Source organism: Dendrobates tinctorius, unplaced genomic scaffold (genome assembly GCF_039654945.1).
Source record: "Dendrobates tinctorius isolate UK_male_01 unplaced genomic scaffold, ASM3965494v1 ptg000107l, whole genome shotgun sequence".
NCBI classification, from domain to species: Eukaryota; Metazoa; Chordata; class Amphibia; order Anura; family Dendrobatidae; genus Dendrobates; species Dendrobates tinctorius.
Genome location: NW_027361775.1, coordinates 9,543,862 through 9,560,989, shown reverse-complemented (window position 1 = coordinate 9,560,989; position 17,128 = coordinate 9,543,862). Strand labels below are relative to the sequence as shown.

At 42.1% G+C, this 17,128-nt stretch overlaps 1 protein-coding gene across 1 annotated transcript in view; it reads left to right on the top strand.

Moving 5' to 3' along the window:
• Positions 1–17,128, top strand: part of MCPH1 (microcephalin 1) — a 461,844-nt gene that overhangs the window by 430,914 nt on the left and 13,802 nt on the right. The window contains exon 13 of the mRNA XM_073589174.1: positions 4,096–4,330. Coding sequence (XP_073445275.1) covers positions 4,096–4,330 — 235 coding nt within the window. The remainder of the gene's footprint in view (positions 1–4,095; positions 4,331–17,128) is intronic.

Sequence of the window (17,128 nt, the reverse complement as noted above, 5' to 3'; positions counted from 1 at the left end):
TCATCCTCCTCCACCTCCTCTGCTGACCTCATCGACTGGAGGACTGTGGGTTGACGGTAAGTGGGATCTCCAACCTCGTCATCATCACCCTCTTGTTCCCACACCCCTCGTCCTCAGAAGCGACCTCTTCCTGCCGTGACCAATCAGGTATCTGAGTCTCATCATCATCTTCCTCATTTTCTCCACAAACATGACTTACAGTTTGGGAACGAGGGTCTAGATTATGCTCAGAAGAATCTTGTTCATCTGGGCCTGGATCTGACTCAGAAAGCTTCTGGGCATCAGTGCACATCATTTCCTCGCCTGGACTCACATAAGCTTTGGAGCAGACCTCTGATTCCCAGGCAATAAATAGTATGAGTAAACAATTCTGCAGACTCAACCATCTGTGATACACCATACTCAGACGGGCAGTTTGAGACCTGGGAGCTGTGAGGAAGCAAGTGCGCTGGGGGTGAGTATTTGTGAGAATGTAGTTGAGGTGGAGGAGAGCCCACTTGAGGGAGCATTTGATATCCATTCAAGCACCTGCTCTTTTTGTGCCTCATCAGGAATTTGTGATTGGCGTGTCCGCAAGAAAGGGATCATATCCGATTGTCCACGAAAAGAAGTAGACATCTTACTTTGGCTGGAAGATTGTCTTTCTTTGGCAGATGTTCCAGTTGCTTTAGCACCTACCCCATGGACACAACCTTTTTTTCCCTTTGCAACACGCCTATTCCCCTTTCCACCAGCAGCAGGCCTTTTGCCATTCATTTTGGTGGTTAAGTTATTTATTGGCAACTCTGTAGATTTTGCCCAAATAACAACGGATGGAAACCAAGCAGAGCTCAGTGACCAAATTGTGGTACTATGCCCAAAAGGATTTTCTGGGTTAGATGTGGTAAAAAATTATTAGAAACACACACGGAGTAGCTCCTTGACAGGTGGACTACACCGCTGAGTAGCACACACCGCTACTAGGCCAAAAAGGTTTTTCTGCACAAAATGCGGTAAAAAATTATTAGAAACACACACGGTGTAGCTCCTTGACAGGTGGACTACACTGCTAAGTAGCACACACCGCTACTATGCCCAAAAGGTTTTTCTGGACAATATGCGGTAAAAAATTATTAGAAACACACACGGTGTAGCTCCTTGACAGGTGGTCTACACCGCTGAGTAGCACACACCGCTACTAGGCCAAAAAGGTTTTTCTGCACAAGATGTGGTAAAAAATTATTAGAAACACACGGAGTAGCTCCTTGACAGGTGGACTACACCGCTGAGTAGCACACCGCTACTATGCCCAAAAGGTTTTTCTGCACAAGACGCGGTAAAAAATTATTAGAAACACACGGAGTAGCTCCTTTACAGGTGGCTACACCGCTAAGTAGTACACACCGCTACTATGCCCAAAAGGTTTTTCTGGACAAGATGCGGTAAAAAATTATTAGAAATACACACGGTGTAGCTCCTTTACAGGTGAACTACACCACTGAGTAACAGACAATTTTAGGATTGGCTGAGCTAGATTTGGACAGATGCTGTGAAAAAGACTAGCACAGCACTGGCACAGACCTGCCTGCCTACACTTGCTATGAACTGCTGTAACGTAGCCCTGAAAAGGGCTGTAATTACAACTAGTCCCTACTCCCTAAATCTCTCTGTATGTAAGCTTGAATTTGCTGTAAATTCACACTGTTTTACAGTAGAGCGCCCACAGCAGCAGCGGTGCCGTCTAGCACAAGCTGCAGCAGTGATAAAATGGTGGCGATGGGGGGAAATGGCTGCTTCTTATTGGGCAAGGACATGTGACATACACAGCCAATGCACTTGCTTGTGTGAAAAAACATGCACTTTGCTTTCTGTGTGTGCACTGCTGATAGGCTGAGAGACTGCACCGCCCCACTGTAAATGCGGGAAAAAAAATGTGCATTATTTCAGCACAGATCTATCCCCCGCCCCTCACCCCCGGCCACTATGCCATGAAACTGTCTCTTAACATTGAAAACCATTATTACTGTGAAAATAAAGTTCTGCTTTTGGTGAACGAACCGTTCTCGAACGTAACCTCGAACAGCCGAATTTTAAGCAAAGTGTTCTAGTTCGGCGAACAGCTCGAACACCGCCCAAAACAACTCGGATTTGAAATTGGCGAACAGTTCGACTCGAACACCGCTCATCTCTAGTCGGCAGCACTTCTCCCTGTATTTTTTTTTGTAGATATGGATTGACTAAAAATAATAATCACGGGGTACATTCCCATTCCAGCTCCTCTGAGGGGCTTTGCGGGTTCCAGAAATGTTGATTATTTTTAATTAATTCATGTCTCAAAAAAAATCCATTTTATTTTCTGACAAGTTTTTTGTTTTTTTACATGAGCTTCAGTCAACTTGTCTGGTTGACCTATGCCCATACACCCTTAGACCTTGCTTAAACAGCCATATTTTTAGCCAGTGTGCTTTCAATGTGCGCAGCAGTAACACACTGATTATTAAAATCTGTATAAGTATGTACTGATCTAGTTGATTTATGGGGCAGAATAATGCATGGAATAGAATTCTTCAGCTCCTAAACCTGTCTCTGATGCAAACGAGTACACAGAGAACATCACTTCTGCAATTTCTCTGTGGGACTGACCTGAGTATTCACATTGGTCATCTGTAAACTCCATGTAAGTCAGTGTAAATGATACAGGGGGCTAAGTTGCTTAGATATCTAATTCGAGCATGTGTTGCACTAATCAACCTGCAACATAAAAGCCCCACTGCCTGGATCTGATGGATGAAGACCATACCCTCACAGTAATACCCCAGGCTCAGTTATGGTGTGCTCATAGACATAGTTCCATTAGCTGGGTAAAGATTGCTGTAGTAGTCTATGCAGCTATACTGTGCTTAGGGGGTAGGTGCCGATGGTCCCAGTGGTAGACTGTGCCTCCCTCACGCCCGAAGGGTGCCATTTTGTTGCTCGCTTCTTCCACCCCCTACTGACAGATTACCTTTAATATTGGCATTGCAATAACAAGAAGGATAAGTTCTAGAATTCTGGAAATTACAGGATTGATAGACTTGTTAATGATATCCAAATGATGAAAAAATAGAGACCACATTTTTAAAATATCTTAATTTATTCAATTTTGTGTATGTGCACCACATACAGAAACACGTGCTCTTACACACTGTGGCATGCTAAAAGTGAGGTTATTACTAGTTGTCTGAAGAATGTTTTGCCACAGTGAGTACTCTTGGGCACTCAAATCATCAAGATCCGCTGCTGGCAGCTCCCTTTGCAATTGCCGACTAATGATATCTCAGAAGTGCTCAATGTCAGACTGGAGAAATGGCAGTACTAATATCTCCCATCAAAGTAATGTTTACAGTGCCTATTGCTCGTGCTACTATGAGGTTCTGTGTGGTTCAAATGTGCTACAATGGCCTGCAGTGTCTCTGAACTTGACTCCCTTTGAGCACATCTGGGATGTCATTTGTCAACAAATGTAAAAGAAGCTGCCAGCAGTGTACCTTGCTGGTTTGCCCAAGTTCATTTAGGGTGGTAGAACATTCTTCAGAAAGCCATTGATGCACACCTTGACATCACTGAGGTTAAGTGCAAGTATTTCTGCGCGTGTCATTCACAATAGGTACTGAATAAATTGAGATGTTTTGGAAATTTTATTTCCACTTTCTCATCATTTTCATATCATTAACATGTTTATTTATCCTGTGATATCGAAAATGTCACGACTTTTCCTTCCTGGTATTGCAATTTTAATGTTGAAAAGTGTATTAAATCCTTTTTGATGTTTTTTTTAAAAAAGGAGACTACATTTGTTATTGGTGGGGGCTTGGTCAATAAAGTACAGGAAACATTTGGCTCATAGATGGTCAGATAAACAATTTCCCTTTTCCCAATAGAGGTGATAGGAAGAGGAAGAAATAAGATTTGGAAGCCAGCAATGTTAAGCACAGCAAATGAAAAGACAATAATACTAAAACGGATACATTGTCCATTACCAATTCTTGTACAGTGCTGTAGTATGACATTATTTTACAGTGTGTGTTTTAGAAAAGCGGTGTTTGATCATATGAACACCTTGTTTTTCCTTATCAGATCTGTAGGCTGCAGCGTCATCTATCGGCAGGAGAGTACCATCAGAATTTGTTCTCCAGTGTTCCAATCTTCATATCTCCAAGAAGCCAGCCTCCTTTTGATAAACTTTCTCAAGCGGTGCAGCTGTGTGGTGGCAAGGTGTGCAAGGCACTACGCCAAGCCAAGATTTGCATCGGGATGTGTCCTGGAAAAAAACCATCCGACTTGCAGTTCATCTCAGAGAAATGGGTGCTAGGTAAGTGGAAGACTTTATTACAGTGATTATTAATCTATAGGATGAAACTACAGGATAACTGTAAAGTGTTAAGGCACACATTCACAATATTTATGGGGTTAAATTTAGTAAACTAGACATGTTGGCAAAATTGTTCGTACCCTTCTGATAAAGTAAGAAAAAACCCCAGTGGTCACTGAAATAACTTTAACCCCTTCACCCCCAAGGGTGGTTTGCACGTTCATGACCGGGCCAATTTTTACAATTCTGACCACTGTACCTTTATGAGGTCATAACTCTGGAACGCTTCCATTGATCCCGGTGATTCTGACATTGTTTTCTCGTGACATATTGTACTTCATGTTAGTGGTAAAATTTCATTCAAATAACTTGCGTTTATTTGTGAAAAAAATGGAAATTTGGCAAAAATTTAGAAAATTTCGCAATTTTCCAACTTTGAATTTTTATGCCCTTAAATCACAGAGATACGGCACACAAAAAACTTGATAAGTAACATTTCCCACATGTTTACTTTACATCAGCACAATTTTGGAACCAAAATTTTTTTTTGTTAGGAAGTTATAAGGGTTAAAAGTTGACCAGCGATTTCTCATTTTTACAACACCATTTTATTTTTAGGACCACATCACATTTGAAGCCACTTTGAGGGGTCTATATGATAGAAAATACCCAAAAATGACACCATTCTAAAAACTGAACCCCTTAAGGTGCTCAAAACCACATTCAAGAAGTTTATTAACCCATTAGGTGCGTCACAGGAATTTTTTTGAATATTTAAAAAGAAATGAACATCTAACTTTTTTTCACAAAAAAAATACTTCAGGTTCAATTTTTTTTATTTTACCAAGGGTAACAGGAGAAATTGGACTGCAAAAGTTATTGTGCAATTTGTCCTGAGTACGCTGATACCTGATTTGTGGGGGGAACGACTGTTTCGGCGCATGGCAGAGCTCAGAATGGAAGGAGCGCCGTTTGACTTTTTCAATGCAAAATTGGCTGGAATTCAGATCGGACGCCATGTCACGTTTGGAGAGTCCCTAATGTACCTAAACAGTGGAAACCCCCTACAAGTGACCCCATTTTGGAAACTAGACCCCCCAAGGAACTTATCTAGATATGTGGTGAGAACTTTGAACCCACAAGGGCTTTACAGAAGTTTATAACGTACAGCGGTACAATTAAAAAATCATATTTTTTCCACAAAAATGATCTTTTCACCCCAATTTTTATTTTCCCAAGGGTAACAGGACCCTAAAAGTTATTGTGCAATTTGTCCTGAGTATGCTGATACCCCACATGTGGGGGTAAACCACTATTTGGGCGCATGGCAGAGCTCGGAAGGGAAGCAGCGCCATTTGACGTTTTTGGCTGGAATTGAGATCGGACACCATGTCGCGATTGGAAAACCCCTGATGTACCTAAACAGTGGAAACCCCCCACAAATGACACCATTTTGGAAACTAGACCCCATAAGGAACTTATCTAGATGTGTGGTAAGAACTTTGAACCCCCAAGGGCTTCACAGAAGTTTATAACATAAAGCCGTACAATTAAAAAATCATATTTTTTCCACAAAAATGATCTTTTCACCCTCAATTCTTATTTTTCCAAGGGTAACAGCACCCTAAAAGTTATTGTGCAATTTGTCCTGAGTATGCTGATACCCCACATGTGGGGGTAAACCACTATTTGGGCGCATGGCAGAGCTCGGAAGGGAAGCAGCGCCATTTGACGTTTTTGGCTGGAATTGAGATCGGACACCATGTCGCGATTGGAAAACCCCTGATGTACCTAAACAGTGGAAACCCCCCACAAATGACACCATTTTGTAAACTAGACCCCCCAAGGAATTTATCTAGATGTGTGGTGAGCACTTTGAACCCCCCAGTGCTTCACAGAAGTTTATAACGCCCGGGCGTGAAAATAAAAAATTCGTATTTTTTCCACAAACATGATCAATTAGTCACCATTTTTTTTATTTTCCCAAGGGTAACAGGAGAAATTGAACCCCAAAAGTTGTTGTCCAATTTGTCCTGAGTACGCTGACACCCCATATGTGGGAGAAAACTACTGTATGGACACACGTCAGGGCTCGGAAGGGAAGTAGTGACGTTTTGGAATGCAGACATTGATGGAATGGTCTGCGGGTGTCATGTTGCCTTTGGAGAGCCCCTAATGTACCTAAACAGTGGAAACCCCCCACAAATGACCCCATTTTGGAAACTAGACCCCCAAAGGAACTTATCTAGATGTGAGGTGAGCACTTTGAACCCCCAAGGGCTTCACAGAAGTTTATAATGCCCAGGCATGAAAATAAAAAAATCGTATTTTTTCCACAAACATGATCAATTAGTCCCCAATTTTTTCATTTTCCCAAGGGTAACAGGAGAAATTGGACCCCAAAAGTTGTTGTCCAATTTGTCATGAGTACGCTGACACCCCATATGTGGGAGAAAACTACTGTATGGACACACGTCAGGGCTCGGAAGGGAAGTAGTGACGTTTTGGAATGCAGACATTGATGGAATGGTCTGCGGGTGTCATGTTGCCTTTGGAGAGCCCCTAATGTACCTAAACAGTGGAAACCCCCCACAAATGACCCCATTTTGGAAACTAGACCCCCTAAGGAACTTATCTAGATGTGAGGTGAGCACTTTGAACCCCCAAGGGCTTCACAGAAGTTTATAATGCCCGGGCATGAAAATAAAAAAATCGTATTTTTTCCACAAACATGATCAATTAGTCCCCAATTTTTTCATTTTCCCAAGGGTAACAGGAGAAATTGGACCCCAAAAGTTGTTGTCCAATTTGTCATGAGTACGCTGACACCCAATATGTGGGAGAAAACTACTGTATGGACACACGTCAGGGCTCGGAAGGGAAGTAGTGACGTTTTGGAATGCAGACTTTGATGGAATGGTCTGCGGGTGTCATGTGCGTTTGGAGAGCCCCGATGTACCTAAACTATTGAAACTCCCCACAAGTGACCCCATTTTGGACACTAGACCCCCTCACGGAACTTATCTAGATGTGTGGTGAGCACTTTGAACCCCCAAGTGCTTCACAGAAGTTTATAACGCTCGGACGTGAAAATAAAAAAATCATTTTTTTCCACAAAAATGATATTTTTGCCCCCAAATTTTTATTTTCCTAAGGGTAACAGGAGAAATTGGACCCCAAAAATTGTTTTGCAATTTGTCCTGAGTAGGCTGATACCCTACATGTGGGGGTAAAACACTGTTTGGGCGCATGGCAGAGCTTGGAAGGGAATGAGCACCATATGACTTTTTCAACTCAGAATTGGCTGAAATTGAGATCAGACGCAATGTTGCATTTGGAGAGCCCCTGATGTGCCCAAACAGTGGAAACCCCCAATTATAACTCCAACCCGAACCCCAACACACCCCTAACCCTAATCACAGCCCTAGCCCTAACCCTAGCCCTAACCCTAGCCCTAACCCTGGCCCTAACCCTAGCCCTAATGGAAAAATGGAAATAAATACATTTTTTTTATTTTATTATTTTTCCCTAACTAAGGGGGTGATAACGGGGGGTTTGATTTACTATTTGTGGCGGTTTTTATGTTTGGCAGCTGTCGCACGCTAAAAGACGCTTTTTATTGTAAAAATAGTTTTTGCATCACCACATATTGAGAGCTATAATTTTTCCGTATTTTGACCCACCGAGTCATGTGAGGTCTTATTTTTTGCGAGACGAGTTGACGTTCTTATCGGTACCATTTTCGGGCACGTGACTTTTTTGATCGCTTTTTATTCCGATTTTTGGGACGCAGAATGAACAAAAACCAGCGTTTCATGAATTTCTTTTGGGGGGGTGCGTTTACACCGTTCCGCGTGCGGTAAAATTGATAAAGCGGTTTTATTTTTTGGGTCAGTACGGTTACAGCGATACCTCATTTATGTAGTTTTTTTATGTTTTGTCGGTTTTATGCAATGAAAACTATTTTATATAAAAAATAATTATTTTTGCATCGCTTTATTCTGCGAGCTATAACTTTTTTATTTTTTCGCTGATGATGCTGTGTGGCGGCTCGTTTTTTGCGGGACAAGATGACGTTTTCAGCGGTACCATGGATATTTATATGCGTCTTTTTGATCGCGCGTTATTACACTTTTTGTTTGGCGGTATGATAATAAATCATTATTTTCTGCTTCGTTTTTTATTTTTATTTTTTAAGGGGTTTGCTAAAGGGGTTAACTAATGGGACAGTTTTATAGGGCAGGTCGTTACGGACGCGGCGATACCTAATATGTGTACTTTTATTGTTTGGGTTTTTTTTTATTATTTTCAAAAAATGAATTTATTGGGGAATATTTTTTTTTTTTTTTACTAATTTATTTGGCGATTTTTTTAAATTTATTTTTACATTTTTTTTAAATTTTTTTTTTACTTTATTACATAGTCCCAGGTGGGACATCACTGTCCTGTGACAGATTGCTGATCTGTCACATCACAGATCACTGTGACAGATCAGCAATCTGTCACAGGCATTGAAGAAGACTTCCTCTTGCCTGCGCATTGCAGGCACTGAGGAAGCCAGCTTCCTCAGGTCCCCGAAGGCCCCCGTCGCCATCTTGGATTCGGGGGCCTGGAGGATAGGAGCCCCCCGCAGCAGCGCTGCACATTGCGCTGCCGTGGGGGGCTCAGGGAAGCACGGAGGGAGCCCCCTCCCTGCCGATGCTTCCCTTTAACTCCCGGTACACCGCGATCATGTTTGATCGCGGTGTGCAAGGGGTTAACGTGTCGGGGGCGGTCCGTGACCGCCCCTGACACATAGTGCCGGGTGTCAGCTGTGATAATCAGCTGACACCCGGCCGCGATCAGTGGCGCTCACCACGTGGGCGCCGCTGATCGCGGTAGACGTACTATCCCATCCACGGTCATACGGGCCCGGGTACCGTGGACGGGATAGTACGTCGGATGTCAGGAAGGGGTTAATGTAATTTTCATTCTAAAGTTACTGAATATCAACTAATGAAAATCAGACATTGCTCTTGAATTTTGGTTTAAAGGAAACCTGTCACCATGAAAATGCTGTCCAATCTACAGGCACCAAGTTATAGAGCAGAGGGTGCATAGTAGATAAATAGTTTTGTGTGAAAAGATTCAGTGTAACGTCTGTTTTCATCATTTAAACCTCTGCTGTTTCTTAGATTTTCGGTCCAGTGGGCAGTCCTATGAGTGTCTGACCGCTTCCTTTGTATGTATGCTTACAGAGACAGTTGTCAGTCTTTGATAGGACCACCCACTGGACCCAAAATCCCAGAAACAGCATGTCCATGTCATCACACTGCTTCCACCATGTTTTACAGAGGATGTGGTGTGCATTGGATCATGAGCCATATAGAATAATGAGCCCCATATATTGCTCCATGCAGTATAATGAGCCCCATATATTGCTCCATACAGTATAATGAGACCCATATATTGCTCCATACAGAATAATGGACCCCATATAATGCTCCACACTGTATAATGAACCCCTTATATTGCTTCATACAGAAGAAAGCCCCTTATATTGCTCAATACATAATGGGCCCCATATAATGCTCCATACAGTATATGAAGTGCCACATACACTCACTGGCCACTTTATTAGGTACACCATGCTAGTAACGGGTTGGACCCCCTTTTGCCTTCAGAACTGCCTCAATTCTTCGTGGCAGAGATTCAACAAGGTGCTGGAAGCATTCCTCAGAGATTTTGGACCATATTGACATGATGGCATCACACAGTTGGCGCAGATTTGTCGGCTGCACATCCCTGATGCGAATCTCCCGTTCCACCACATCCCAAAGATGCTCTATTGGATTGAGATCTGGTGACTGAGGAGGCCATTTGAGTACAGTGAACTCATTGTCCTGTTCAAGAAACCAATCTGAGATGATTCGAGCTTTATGACATGGCGCATTTTCCTGCTGAAAGTAGCCATCAGATGCCTGTTCTTAGCTGAGAGGAGTGGTACCCAGTGTGGTCTTCTGCTGCTGTAGCCCATCTGCCTCAAAGTTCGACGCACTGTGCGTTCAGAGATGCTCTTCTGCCTACCTTGGTTGTAACGGGTGGCAATTTGAGTCACTGTTGCCTTTCTATCAGCTCGAACCAGTATGCCCATTCTCCTCTGACCTCTGGCATCAACAAGGCATTTCCGGCCACAGAACTGCCGCTCACTGGATTTTTTTTCTTTTTCGGACCATTCTCTGTAAACCCTAGAGATGGTTGTGCGTGAAAATCCCAGTAGATCAGCAGTTTCTGAAATACTCAGACCAGCCCTTCTGGCACCAACAATCATGCCACGTTCAAAGGCACTCAAATCACCTTTCTTCCCCATAATGATGCTCGGTTTGAACTGCAGGAGATTGTCTTGACCATGTCTACATGCCTAAATGCACTGAGTTGCCGCCATGTGATTGGCTGATTAGAAATTAAGTCTTAACACACAGTTGGACAGGTGTACCTAATAAAGTGGCCAGTGAGTGTATATTGCCCCAATTATAATGGGACCCATATAATGCTCCATACAGAATGGGCCCCATATAATGCTCCAGTATATGATGGGTCCCATATAATGCTCCAATATATTCTGGACCCCATATAATGTTCCAGTATATAATGGTCCCCATATAATGCTCCAGTATATCATGATCCAAACATAAAAAAGAAATACAAAATTAAACATTCCACCTCTCCTCGCTGGTTGCTGCTCTGCTCCGGACTCCTCAGCGTCACCATTTTCCATCTCTCTGCACTGTGACTGTTCAAGCAGGGGGCGCACACTAGTGACATCATTGCGCCCTCTGACTTGAAACATCACAGGAGATGCGGAGGAACGTGGAGAAGTAAGTATTGCAAGTGCCTGGGCCCTGTGCAAGCGGAAGGAGGCCCACTCGCGGGCGCTGGCACCAGGCCCCCATAACAGGCCGGTGTCCTGGACAGCAAGTGTGCCCAAGCCTGCTCAGGGCCCTGGCACTTGCCCGGGTGCTGACACCGGGCCCTATATGTGTCTGTAGTGTTTCCTTATGTAGTATTTTCTTTCTATCTGAAAATTCATGCTGTGTGTCACCATCTCAGGAACCCAAGCTTAGTTTATGGTAAAAATTGCATCAAATGTACCACACACATTCTGACAGTTGAAAAAGATGATTACACAGCTAGTGTCACAGGTAAAATGTATGAGAACACAATTCAGCCTCCTGATTGTTAACAATTAGGTCATTTAGGAAAATACTGAAAGAGGGTAATCACAGGGTTATTGCAGCAGACAGAGATGTTACTTGCTTTGGCTGCCCATGTGATGCTGGGCTTTAGTATCATGGTATTGTTAGCAGAGCACAGAGGAGAAAGTAGCAGAGTAAAATCTGAAATTCAAGATGGAGATTGAAGAGAAGAAAAAAATGTTTCCTCATATCTGAATGGCCAAGTTTCATCTATAAAAATGTATGAGAATAGGACATGCCTGGAGTTTTAACAAAACGAGGACACAGATTCAGTTAAAAAAAAAATGTATGAATGTTCGTATTAATGTCTGTCCAATGTACTTTCAATTTTACATGGATGACAAAAACTAATGTGTGAATGAAGCACCCATAGGTGTATTGACTCTGGTGAGAAACCAGGCAGGAGCGTCATATGCAATGATATAATGTGATGTATGTCAGGAGGCTGTTCAGTTACTTGTACTCACTACTTACTAAAGCTCTAAGTTAATATACATTGTTACTTTTTTAACAAGGGATTTAGAATGGACATGGTTCATTAATGTACACTGCTTGTCTCTACTGAAAACTTTATTTTCAAGAGGAGTATCAGTCTAGAAATGTAAAAGACTTCGGAGTCAATTAAGGTAATTAAACAAAAAAAATGAAAGATAAAATTCCCAAAATTCCTCAAGAAAAATGTTTGAGAATTGAGTTATAATGAGAATCTGGCACAAATAGATATTGATAGTCTTAAACCCTCAGAATATCACAACTAGAAGAGAAGTGAGGATTCCAAGGAATAGGAAGAATTCAAAGGTCAACGACATCGAAAGCGGCAGTGAGGCTGGGGGGACAGAACTAGATTATAGGGGTCTTTACAGACTGGCACTTATGCCGTATTCTGATGAGAGTAAAAAAACTTGTAATGCTGTATTTTATATCAACCCCTTATTGTCATCCGCTATATATGTATAGTGCAAGGCAGTAGCGGATGTATGAAGTTAGCTCATATGTGACCCTGACCCAAATCCGGCACAGAATGACTGTGACATACAGCCTTGACTTGCCTCTGACAACCATGGTGGGAGCGGATCTCTTCTTGCGACTGCTAACCAGTTAAATGCCTCTGTCAAACTGACAGCAGCATCAACAGCCCGCTGGTATGGGGGGTGCCAACAGATTGCTATGGCAGCTGAGGTTCTGTTGAAGACCTTCATGCCTGTCATCATGGAGTTTCTTTAACACCCTTATTTATTTATTATTATACATTTATATAGCGCCATTTATTCCGTGGCGCTTTACAGGGAAAAGGGGAAATATAGACAAGTACAATAAACATGTGCAAGACAAGGGACGCACGAGTACAGAAGGAGAGAGGACCCTGCCCGCGAGGGCTCACAGTCTACAGGGATGGGTGAGGATACACCCTTCATAGGAGATGGTGATTTTTACTATATGCAGCAATACTGTTGTATTGCTGTGTGAAGTACAAGTGATCAGATGATTACAGGTTTAAGTCCACTAAGGAAACGAACCAATAAAGTACAAGTTTAAAAAAAAGTTCAAATCACTCCACTTTCCTCAAAGGGAAAAATAAAGATGATAAAAAAATACACAAGGTATAGCTGCATCCAAAAAAGCTCAATCTATCAAAATATAAAAATAGTTAACCTAATCGGTAAACACCATTAAAATAAGAAATTCAAAAACACCAAAATTGCTATTTTTTTTATTTTTTGCGGTGGGTGGAGGAGGGTTGCTGCAATATCACAAAAAATGCCATAAGAAGTGCTGAAAAATGTTTTATCTATTCTAAAATGGTATCAATAAAAATGTCTCACTCTACAAAAAAAATCCATTATGAATCTCTATTGACTGAAAAATGAAAGTTTTACAGGTGTTGGAAAATGGCGACACAATCATAAACATTTTTTTCTTTACAAATTTGTGATTTTTTTTTTAACACTAAAATAGTAAAAACCCTGAAAAAAACCCACTTATCATACTGATGAGAGAACCATATTGCCCAGTCATTTTTACTACACAATGTACGTTGCAGAAACAACTGCCAAAAAACAATGTCAGAATTGTGGGTTTTTTTCACAATTTCATCTCACTTGAATTTTTTTATCCCTTTTTCCAGTACATTATGTGGTAAAATGAGTGGTGACGCTTAAAAGTGCAACTTGTCCACCAAAAACAAACCTTCAGGTGTCCGTGGACAAAAAAAAAAAAAAAGTTGTGGTTTTTGGAAGAAGGGGAGGAAAAAATGAAAATGCGAAAATGGAAATTGGCCATGTTGGGAAGGGATTAGATAAAGAACTTTATACATTTAGGGGTTGTTTGAAAAAGGGAGCATTCTTAAAGGGGTCAAATATTGGTGACCTATCTTTAGAAGATCAATATCAGATTAGCATTAGTGTGACACCCGGCACCCTCACCAATCGGCTGTTATTCGCTCCAATGGTTGACATTGAAAAAAGCTACACTGCACTTCACAGCTGCATTCTATGTGTAGCCGCTGCTGAGTACTGAAGATCAGCTCCTATTCAAGGGAATCTAAGGGGTAAGATTTCTCCTTGTGAAGAGCGCTAAGTTAGTGTAGGGAGACTTAAAGGTCTTTTAAATATTAGGGGTAGCAGCTGCTGACACTTGTCATGAAATCCTAATGTAAAAGCATTATGACTGCAGTAAATAAAGGCAGGATCTGCTCACGTGTCTGATGTCACTCCTCTACTCCACTTTTGGGTGTTTGCAAAAGGAGACGGGGATAAAGTTTTGGATCACAATGCAGAACTATTTTGTTGACTGAAATAACCTAATGAAATGTGGACAGTGGCTTAATCAAATTTTATTTTTTTATATATATGTATTTTTTTTAGGACTAATGCAACCTTTGCATACTAACTGTGCTCTGCTATGTCATTGTAAAGCCTCATTTACATGTCCACTCATCACAGGCATCCAAATGACTAAGGCTAGTTTCACACTAGCGTTTATTCGCCGCAGAGCACGGCGCCGCTAAGCCCCGCCCCCTGCCGGCTCCCTGCCCGCCCCATCCGGTCATCGCCGCCTACTATCGCACATGGACGCTTGCGATCTGCGCACCCTATCTTTAGCATAGGGTGCGCAGATCGTGCGCTGGTAGGATTTTGGCGTGCGCTGCGTACTTTTGAAGGTGCGCGCCGAACGCAGCATGTTGCATTTCGGCGCGCACGGCGCACCTTCAAAAGTGCGCAGCGCACGCCAAAATCGTACTAGCGCATGGCCAGCGCACGATCTGCGCACCCTATGCTAAAGATAGGGTGCGCAGATCGCAAGCGTCCATGTGCGATAGTAGGCGGCGATGACCGGATGGGGCGGGCAGGGAGCCGGCAGGGGGCGGGGCTTAGCGGCGCCGTGCGCTGTGTCGAATAAAAGCTAGTGTGAAACTAGCCTTAGATGGGGACGTTTCACCTTGTGGAGAGTACCAAGCTTGCGTAAGGAGATTCATAGGCCATGCAATGCTCCTCTGAGAAATTAAGCATGCAAATATCTTCTTCAGCGAGGAAGAAGACTAGAACACTAGTGCCACTTCTAGAAGGTATCAATCCTAAAAGTCAGTATTGATCTTTTAACAAGCCTTGCCACGACTTGGGATAACAAGCTAAACTAGATATTCAATTTACAGATAGGAGTGATGGAGTTTTACCCTTCATCAGCAAAACTTTAGATCTAATTTTGCTAATCACTCTCCATAAGGGAATAATGTACCCCCTTGGACCTCCTTTCAGAGGCATTTCACTTAGCCAATTCATACCTCCTTGCTACTGATGAGGGGCAATCATCCTGAAACATGTGTTTATACTAAGTCATGGCAAGGCTCAATAATGGGACAATATTTATTTCTGGGATTGCAACTTCCAGTAGATGGCACTAGAGGTCTAGCCCTGTTCCTCACTGAAGAGGATATTTGCATAGATATATGAATGAGGCTTTACACTGACTGAGCAGAGCTCAGTCAGTGTACAATGTTAGTGTAGTCTCTTTCAGATGTCTGTGATGCATGGCTATCAGAAAAAGGCTGTTTTATGCTGCATCTGCAAAGCACCGCAGAAGAGATACCTTTGTCATTGACAGCAGCGCTTTGTGCATTAAACTTAATCTCTATTGCTGCAATGTGCATATGCAGAAGTAAAGCCTTATTTAGATATTCATGCATCAGAGATGTCTATATGAGGCTTTACATTGCCATAGCAGAGCTCAGTCAGTGTGCAGAACATGGCAGCATGACAATTTCACTAATTTGCTCAGAACACAGTAACAGCGGTGGTGAGTAAACATTGACAGCACTGGGCTATAATAACATGGTTTTCTTCAAATTACCCATAATCTGATGTGCACAGTGGGCAAAACTCCTATTCAATATAACAAAACAGGGTAAAAAAGAACTGAGCATATATATGCCTATAAAATATTATTTTTATTTAAACAGTTAAAAACATACCAAAAATAGACAAAATGTATAAAACCAGAGGCTACCAAACATTACTGCAGGGAACCATACAGATGGATCAAAAAATAATTATATACATGACACAGTACGTTAATCAATTGTGCAAACCCTTAAATAATGCAAAAGTTCATATGTAAACTTGCATGTATGCAGCTGGGTTAGTGATGGTGTCCATGCAGCCCCAACACAAAAACATCATCAGGAGGCGCCTGGTTCTACCTACAGCAGTGAGCCGGGCAGCCCAAGGAGCATGTACAGGCCACAGGTCAGGCAGCCATAAGCATAAGAGAGAGGGTTAGACACCTACCTGTATTCTAGGCCTGCCGTATTTGTGGTTTATAAGTGTCATTCTTTGATTTTCACTTTAGAAAATAAAAATGACAGCCACCTAAGTAAAAAAAAAAAAAAAAATGTTGCTACAGTATTTTTTTTTAAATAGATGTTTATAAATAAAAGTTGTGACACATTCCTAGTAAGGTATTAATCTAGTACTCCTCCTTGGCACAATCTATGCAGTTTGTATTGTATTTAAATAAGTTTTCCACTTAGTTTTTTCACTCCCAATTGTTAAAAAGAATAATTAAAATCATTTTCAGTCCTCATTCAGATTTTTCCACATATGTCCATTACAGAAGATCGACTCTCCACTCTACTCTCAAGATCACATCTCGCCACCTGTGCACTTGACCCGATCACATCCCACTTCATACCAAACCTCACCACAGTCTTCATACCAACACTAACCCATCTCTTCAACCTATCACTAACAACTGGTGTTTTCCCCTCAAGCTTTAAGCATGCCTCAATCACACCTATCTCCAAAAAGCCCTCTCTTGACCCATCCTCTTTATCTAGCTATAGCCCTATATCACTTTTCCCATATGCCTCAAATCTACTGGAACAACACGTCCATATTGAACTGTCCGTCCACCTCTCTTCTTGCTCTCTCTTCAACCGCTTATAATCTGGCTTCCGGCCTCACCATTCCACTGAAACTGCCCTAACTAAGGTCTGTCCTCCTCCTGGATCTGTCCTCTGACTTTGACACCGTGGATCATTCCTTATTATTATAGACCCTCTCATCTC